At 45.0% G+C, this 8,092-nt stretch overlaps 2 protein-coding genes and 1 non-coding gene across 3 annotated transcripts; 2 read left to right on the top strand and 1 right to left on the bottom strand.

Moving 5' to 3' along the window:
* The first annotated feature begins 1,623 nt into the window (after positions 1 to 1,623).
* LOC133955102 (uncharacterized) lies at positions 1,624 to 4,505 on the top strand. The gene is made up of 6 exons (XM_062389766.1): positions 1,624 to 1,687; positions 1,780 to 1,854; positions 2,993 to 3,536; positions 3,622 to 3,837; positions 3,965 to 4,179; positions 4,259 to 4,505. The coding sequence occupies exons 3-6, from the start codon at positions 3,053 to 3,055 to the stop codon at positions 4,487 to 4,489; spliced, it is 1,146 nt and encodes a 381-aa protein (XP_062245750.1). The 5' UTR covers positions 1,624 to 1,687; positions 1,780 to 1,854; positions 2,993 to 3,052; the 3' UTR covers positions 4,490 to 4,505.
* A 127-nt stretch (positions 4,506 to 4,632) lies between these two features.
* On the top strand, positions 4,633 to 6,412 carry LOC133955826 (MAP7 domain-containing protein 1-like). Its single transcript, XM_062390861.1, has 4 exons — positions 4,633 to 4,894; positions 4,989 to 5,577; positions 5,661 to 5,714; positions 6,338 to 6,412. Exons 1-4 carry the CDS (start codon positions 4,698 to 4,700, stop codon positions 6,371 to 6,373), a joined length of 876 nt encoding a protein of 291 aa, XP_062246845.1. The 5' UTR covers positions 4,633 to 4,697; the 3' UTR covers positions 6,374 to 6,412.
* A 1,103-nt stretch (positions 6,413 to 7,515) lies between these two features.
* Positions 7,516 to 7,621, bottom strand: LOC133956009 (U6 spliceosomal RNA). The gene has a single exon (XR_009921047.1). It is a non-coding gene; the product is annotated as a U6 spliceosomal RNA (small nuclear RNA).
* Positions 7,622 to 8,092: the final 471 nt, after the last annotated feature.

The following is an 8,092-nucleotide window of genomic DNA, read 5'->3' as shown; positions in this document are numbered from 1 at the left end:
TTTGTGTCTGCTGCTATTCAGACCGCTTCACTTTGCTTCTGTCCTACGTTAAAGTCTCTCCTGCTTCGTGCACTCTCCGTGTGTTATTGAGCTGATACTGCAACCCAATGTTTTTTACTTAGGCTTTGCCTTGAATATGGACACAAATATGACTCTTGCCTTGTATAAAATTGTATGTAGTCCCCTGTATTCAAATAAATACCAGTACCATACAGAATGAAGCCGAATATTTCCCGCACCTGCAAATATTTCACAATAAAGACCTCTTTTAAACAAAAGAATCTTTTCGTTGTTATTAGAACTCAGGTCAGATATGATATTCCTTGTTTATTCTGCTGTGAAACACAATGTTTATGTCTGTAACCAATGAACGTATTTTCCATCACTTCCCAAATCCGTTTCAAAGTAAAAGAACTCCAGCCTTTCACTTTCTAAATCCATTCATTTGTCCTAAGGGGCTTTACTTTTATCGTGAGACCGGGATATGCACGTCTTATACCGCAGTGTCCTGACATTTAGGTTACTATAGAATCCGACTTGGATTGAAGGAAATGCACGCGATAAACCAGCCGCTCCGCACCCAGTGAGTCCAGAGAGTTACTGGGATCGGCCGATAGATGGCGATCGACGGTTTGTCGACCACTGCTATACCATCTATATCGCAGCCTCACAGGTACAATTTATTCAGCAGTTGATCTTCCATCCTGACGGTCGAATCTGAATAACCACACGAGAAAGAGATGTGAGTAACTCAAGTTGAATGTGAAGGTTTATTATTATTTCTTGAGACGGCCTCAACTTTTCCCGACCGCAAACGAAAGATGTCTACGTGTTTCTTTTACTGGTTTCTGTCATGTTTGATGGTGAAATAATGTGTGTGCATTCCGGCAAAGTGTGCCGTTCATGTCAGCGCTGTCTTTAAGTTTTTTTCCGCCGGAAAAAAGCCATGTTGACCGTGAAATAGTGCGTGTTCATTACGGTGATGTTGCGGCCGTCTCCAATTTTTTTACGCGTTAAAAAATTCGCCTTTCACGGTGAAATGATGCGATTACAGTGTGCCAGCGAAAAAACACTGGCCTCATGTAAAGTCACAGAGATTGAGACTCTTTTAACTGATGGTTCACAACCTCTTTATTTCCATCTCCGTACATGCTTTGATAAGTGAACACATCTTAAGAGGTTGTGCCTTTATCATGCCTTCATTCTAATAAAAAACTAATGTTTATCTGTCATTTACAAGGCCATCATGTGAAATACCAGGACGAGAGAAAGTGTGCGTGCATGCTCCCAGACACACTCAGTGAGATCAGAGCTTGTTCACGTAAAGCAGGAGGTCGGTGACATTGTTTAAAAACAGTGAAACACAGAGTATGACACAAGAGAACTGACACATCTCCATAAGTAGTTCTGGTAGTGGTTTCATCTCTCTGCAGTGTACTTATTCTGGATTGGTATTATTCATATGCTCTTCTGTTTGACTGTTTTGTGTGCTGCTAAAATGTTCCTGGGTATCAATATCAATTGATGGATTCTTCTATCACACAGCTGACATGTCGGTTTTTATCCTGAGCAGGTTGTGTCAAACAATAATAATATTGCTTCTTGTCTGCTAAATGTCTTCACAGAATGGATTTCCGACAAGCCTTTCGTAGGCAGCATCAGGAGCCAGCTTCACAGCCTGCATTGAGTAAGATCTGTCTGTCTGTATACCAGAGGTCACAAGTAGTGTTTCCATATGTTAATACGCACATTTATTTGTCCTCCGGCGCACAAATGCAGGCGCAGCACCCACGGCCCCATCTTCGGAAGGGTCTGACGTTCTCCTTGCCGATGCAGTAGAGGTTGACACTCAGCGTGAGTATATTTGACTTTAAATATCCTCGTTAGTAGGGAGAGCGGGGTAATGTGAGACATTTGTTACATTTGTTCCCCTCTAGGCGACCTACTATTATATATCAGTAAAATTACCACATTTCCCATTAATTCAGGATGTTTTCTAGCAATGGAAATGATCATAATGTCTTCAGGACAAGAGGCAGTGACAATATGAAAATATGAATCCACTTACTTTTTCCAATGTAAAACTACCATAACAACACATGTTGTAATAGTTAAAATCCTCACAGCTAGATTGACAACCACACTTTCCAAAACTAATATCGGACTTGTAACAGAATCATGGGGATTGGTCAATTAAGCACATTTATGATTATTATGATTCATGTGATCTCCTGCACACCCTAGTTTACCTGCACATTGTTTTTCTGTCCAATTGTCAGGGACAGGGATATTGTTTTTCTCTGCTTATTCAAATGCCAGTTCAGGTGTAGTTTCTTGGCATGATGGCTTTTCTACAATGTTTGTGACATTAAAAATAAAACATATATAATATAATATTACACTCAAATATTTTTAAGACTAAACTTAAATTGTGCTACATGTCTCACTTTACCCCACAGCATTTGTCCCACTTTACCCCACAGCCAACATTTTAGAAAAAAACCCATCTCTTAGCAATTAAGGCTAATCTTCAGCTAGCATCAATCACATGGTTTTATATGTTGGAAGTTCATCAACATGTACGATATAAGTTTTTCTACCTGAATCAATTTGTTTTGACACAACAGTTGATTAAGTTCAAAGCAAGAAAATTTACTTTTACATGCAAAAAACAAATTTTTGTGAAAAAATATACTTACCACAGCACCAGCACCAACTTAACCTATATGGCAAGGGGGGAATGGGAGGGGCTTGAAAACATAATGGGCACATGACCACAAATGTGTTCCGTTGCCTAGATAAAGCAGGTGTCTCACATTACTCGATGTCTCACATTACCCCGCTCTCCCTATATCAGTATGACAACTTGAGATTGTGTTTTTTCCAGTCTCCCTGGCTGTAAAAAAAACAACAACAAGAACATGTCCACAGGCCACTTTATTATCCCTCGACTCAAACGGAAACGAATGTCTTCTTGTGCTGGTTTTCTCAGGCAGCGGCCCTGTTCGGCGAGTGGGAGCAGCTGTTGGTCAGGCTGGACGTGTGGCATCTAATGCAACGCTTAGCGAGGGCCATCACCGCCGGTAATCACCAGCAGTATGGCCCATTCATGTCCCGGCTTTCCTTTGCCATGCTTGAGTGGGATGGCTGTGATGTGGCCCGCCTGAAAGAGGCCAAACAGTCCGAGGAGGAGGGGGACGCCAACGTGGAGCCCACGTCCAGGGAGCTGACCCGCCACTGCCGCCGCCACACAAGGGGTGCAGCAGAGACGGAGCTGCTGGTTCAGGAGGTGCTAGACTCCTTCTCTGAGATGAACGACACCATGGGTGTCCCACTCTTCGACCGTGCAGAGATGGAGAAGGTTTGGAGGACACAGCGTCACCATCTCCGCTGCATTCAGGACCCGCCGGGAGTGGAACTGTATGCGAAGACAGGGGAGGAGACCAGGGGGGGTGTTAAGCTCCCCGTCTACTGCTGTGCCAGAGGCACCAGCTCCCTTGAGTGGTTCCACCACCACCTTTACACGTTCGTTCCAGGTGAGTGTCTCAGAATGAGCCAGTTCGTTTGTGTGTGTGTGCGTGCTGAGCTAATGTTCTCCATCCTCTGTCTGTCCCATCACAGGTACGTCTGCCAACGCCCTCCACTTCCAGGTGTACCTGCTGGAGGGCATTGTGAGATGGAATGAAGACTGTGCCAGAGTTGCCGTGGAGGGCAATGCCCGACGTTCGACACTGCGTTGCTATAGCGCCCAGCTGCAGAGAGGCCTCTCCCAGCTCACCCAACAGTTCTTGGGGAGGACGCTGGTAGAGAATTACACCCAGCCTGGGGAGTACACAGGTATAATGCAAACAGCTGTATTATACAAACAGCTGTATTATATAACACATATATAACATATATATAACATATATATGACAGGTGTAACCGCATTTCCTTTTTCTTCTTCTGTTTTTCCTTTATGTAGGGGAGCTCATCGGGTTGGAGTACCTCAACTCCCAGACTGGTGCTGCAGCTCTGCAGCCGGACTTGGGCCCAGATGATGATGATGCTCTTGATGGGACGGATGAGCTGGAAGAGAACTGGGAAGAGGAGGAGCATGAGGGCTTTGAAGAGGAGCTGCACCCATTGCAGCCTGTTGTTGCCACACAGCCTAATTTTCCACCCGCAGTGGAGGAGGAAGTAAGTGATGTCAAGTCTGATGATGGACTTGAAGGGGTTGTGCGTATTGAATACTTGACCTCTGTAGTATCTATTGCAGGAGGTACGGGGTCCAGATGGACACAGTGGATACCAGCATGCCGTCCATCTAGCCCATGCCCTCGTAGAGCTCCGTCACCACGCATTTGTTACAGAGCGGCAGGTGAGGGAGATAGTGGCTCTTTGGCAGAAGCTGTCACACAGGGACAAGGCGCCCACCTCCTTCCCCCAGGGCCACTGGTCCAAAACTGCCTGCATGCCTGGAGGGGACAGCGTGACAAGGCAAGTGTAGCGTGTAGCATTCAAACTCAGCTTATAGTCATTTTACATATTGTTCTATTTTTATATTTCATTTTCTCCACAGCAAATTCATTGTTTGATTGTGCTCTACGTGACTCCGGTCTGTAACGCAGGACACCTCTTTCTCCTCCTCTCTCTCTCTCTCTGTGTATAGTTCGTATCTCGGGCAGGGAGTGGCACAGTTTCCATATGCCAACAGGATGCTCGAGGCCATCTTTTTGGAGCTGTGCCGCATACACCCTGAGAGCTGTACCATCCCTGGGGTCCCAGTGAACCGCTGGGGGGCTGTTGAGAGGGACTATTCTGTCATCAGAGACAACTTGTACAACAGGCGGGACCTCTTGGCAGCTTCCCCTATGCAACTCCCAGAGGTCAACAACCGGACCCTTCTGCAGTGGTGAGCGCCTTTTGCGCTAGTGCGTGTGATTGAAGAATGTTCATACTGGGCAGAAGAAGCTAATAATCAATGTCATTGAATTCCTTTCCGTCAGGCACAACGAGCGGAGCAAGGCGATGAGGACAGCCATGGTGCGTGCAGCGGTGCCGGGGCCGAGTACTCAGCAGACAGGAGCAGAGCTGCGTTCTCCAGCCAGGTCTCTGCTGCAGGAACCTTTGCGTCCTCTCACACTCTCTCCCCCGGAGGACGCCTCTGGTCAGGTTGTCACACACAATGTAGCCCTGGCACCTGAGCTGTACAAAATCATCACAACCACTGCAGCCTCCTCCTCCACACCGACCACCCCTCGTGCCTCCCCCTCTGCTGCCCCCCCTGCCACCTCCACCTCTGCCGCCCCTCCCGCCACCTCCACCTCTGCCCCTGCTGTGCCCCGAACCACCGCCTGGCGGAGGAAGGTTCGTGAGGAAGAGCAGCGTCGGGCCAAGGAGTTGGGCCTTCCTGTCAAGACCAGGAAGAGGTGTGAACATTTCATCTGCAAGCACTGTGGCCAGCCGAAAACCAAAGAATATGGTCACAGTCGCTACAGAGCAGAGCACTTCTGCTCCCGTGCCGAGGGATCCTCGGTAGATGACTGGCTGGCAGGGAAAAGGGCCCATGAGGCCAAACAGAGGGAGAGACAACAGGTCAGTTACCTGATATGCACAGTGACTGAGAGGCTTCCCTCATCATTGTCATCAACCATGTTGTTCATCTTGTTTTTTTGCAGGCTGAAGCTGCCCAGGCTTCACAGACCCCCTCCAGGCAGACCCAGGGCCAGCAGGTAGGACAGTTAATACAGGGGACAAATGGCACAGTCAAAGCTTGGGAGTAACAAATTATCAATGAAATGCTAAAATGTGTACATCAATCTATCTGCTAGTGTATAACAGTGTGTATAAGTACAGGAGGGATTTAAAAAAAAAAAAAAACTTCAGATAAGAAATGACAGGAAAAGACATTTCTGTTTGGTTATTGAGAACAGAAATGACAGATGGAGTAGAAGGCAAGACTGTCACAGTACCCTCCTTGCGAGTATCAAATATCAAGGAAATGTGAATGTCTGTACATTAATGAATCATGATATTGTATAACTAGAGATGGTATTTTTTCCTTTTCAAAAACACTTTATTCAGAACAGAAATGACAGGTCTTGACAGAATATGCTATCAGTTCACAGAGATGACCCTCTAACCCTCAGTTACTAAGGAAATATAAACAAAACTCATTAAATTGGAAATGTGTGTCTGACTCTCTTAGACACACACACACACATCCACACAAGCTACGCAAACAGACAGCTCTCTACATCAGATCAACAAGACGTTGCCAACCCTTTGTGTGTGTTTTGTTCATATCTTGTACATTTCATGAACTGGAATGACAGTCTCTTTACTCTTTTTTCAGGAGGAGGAGCAGAGAGATGAGGAGGACAACGACTGATCTCTTTGTGTGTATTTGGTTCTGGTGATTTTTAATAAAAAGCCTTTTTTTGCACTTTACTCTCTTCTCAGACTGCTCATTTAATATGTTGCACATGTGTTATGATTTGTCATCATTTGCCTCTCAAGGCTCCAGTGAGTGTGTAAGATATATAGGTGAAAGGAAAGTATTGGCAGCAATTGGTTATCAAATAATCCTACTGATGTTGTCAATAGTGTGTAATAATCTCAATTGTACAAAATGATGGGCCCTTTATATCTAAAAACTTTATATCTAAACCAGACTGGGTCCTCCCTCTTGCAGTTCAATATCTATTAAGGCAACACGTGGTCCTATTTAACACCTCACTTCAATAAACAATAACATATGTTTGACAAAAACAAGCTTTAATAAGAAGAATGTTACTAATAAGAATACTAATAGTCACGTATGATTAGTGTCATCCTCTGCCTGAATGACTATCGCCCAGTAGCACTCACTTCCATTATCATGAAGTTCTTTGAGTGGCGGGTCCAACCATTCATCACCTCCTCCCTCCCTGACTCTCTGGACCCTCTTCAGTTCGCCTACAAACTGTTTTATTCAAAAAAATTGTTTAAATTTTTTTTTTATTATTGAGCATTGTTAGCAGAGAGTCTGTGACCCAAGTATTTCATTGCCAGCAACTGCTTAATTGTTATCTCTGTGCATTTGATAATAAAACTCTTGAATCTTGAATCTTGTACAAATGCTCTGAGTGCAGAACGAAAACGGGGAACAGCGTCTTTCCTACATATACTGCCCAACTATTCCACTGATTTCCAAAATTGATTCAACTCTGATTAACAAAGTTTTGATTTGGTATCCGATTTGATTCAATATCGATTCAGGTGTGGATATGTCAGTCTACAAAACCAATTTAGCTTGGATATGAAATACATTCTCAGGTCGTCCTCTAACTAGTGTCATGGTCGACAGCACCTCAAGGCAGCACCAGGGTTTTCCCTTGTGTCATGGCGCCACCTAGCGTCTGCTTCGGGCCAGTTCGGCGTTATGATGCTGTTGATCCACCACAAGAGGGAGCCCGACACCTGCAGTTTCACTCTTTTCCATTTTGAGCAAAATGAGAACAAAATGAGAACAAAAAGAGAACAAAATAGAACAAAAATGAGGAACGCTTCACGAATTTGCGTGTCATCCTTGCGCAGGGGCCATGCTAATCTTCTCTGTATCGTTCCAATTTTAGTATATGTGAGACCGAAGTCTCACAAACATAGAACGGTTGGGACCTGATTATAAACCCCTTTGAATAAAGACCATTCCTTAGTCATGGTGCTGAAATTTTGGGACTTCACATGGAGCTCAGACAGAGGCAGACACACACCTGGAGCCTAACAAACTCTCTTTGGAAGCCGATTTATCAACCATATTTATTTATTAAACTCCACGTTGTTCACAAGCTCACAGCGCTGATGGGAGAAATATTCAGATGAGCCCTTCGTCCCGGCAGCCTGATTGGTTGACTACAGACGAGAGACCAAAAGCTCCACCCACAACCCCCCGCTCTCCCCCGGTCTGTTTCATTGTTCACGGTGGGCAAATTCCCGTGGGTGTTCCAGACTCCCCTATCCTTAATATTATTGAAATGCTATTGCCTAAATAATTGTAAGTAGTAACATTATCTAACACTAGCTCCCTCCCTCTTGCTGTGTTATTGACTTCCTGTTAGTCGCAGACACA

Source organism: Platichthys flesus, chromosome 6 (genome assembly GCF_949316205.1).
Source record: "Platichthys flesus chromosome 6, fPlaFle2.1, whole genome shotgun sequence".
In the NCBI taxonomy this organism is placed as follows: domain Eukaryota; kingdom Metazoa; phylum Chordata; class Actinopteri; order Pleuronectiformes; family Pleuronectidae; genus Platichthys; species Platichthys flesus.
Note: the sequence above shows the minus strand (reverse complement) of the source record. Positions and strands in the feature narration are given on the sequence as shown.

Bases quoted from the DNA above. Each gene is read 5' to 3' on its own strand.
- LOC133955826 (XM_062390861.1), top strand. From the start codon at position 4,698: ATGCTCGAGGCCATCTTTTTGGAGCTGTGCCGCATACACCCTGAGAGC. The intron at 4,895-4,988 runs GTGAGCGCCTTT...CCTTTCCGTCAG, and splicing joins AACCGGACCCTTCTGCAGTG to GCACAACGAGCGGAGCAAGG. The intron at 5,578-5,660 runs GTCAGTTACCTG...GTTTTTTTGCAG, and splicing joins AACAGAGGGAGAGACAACAG to GCTGAAGCTGCCCAGGCTTC.
- LOC133955102 (XM_062389766.1), top strand. From the start codon at position 3,053: ATGCAACGCTTAGCGAGGGCCATCACCGCCGGTAATCACCAGCAGTAT. The intron at 3,537-3,621 runs GTGAGTGTCTCA...GTCCCATCACAG, and splicing joins CCTTTACACGTTCGTTCCAG to GTACGTCTGCCAACGCCCTC. The intron at 4,180-4,258 runs GTAAGTGATGTC...TATCTATTGCAG, and splicing joins CACCCGCAGTGGAGGAGGAA to GAGGTACGGGGTCCAGATGG.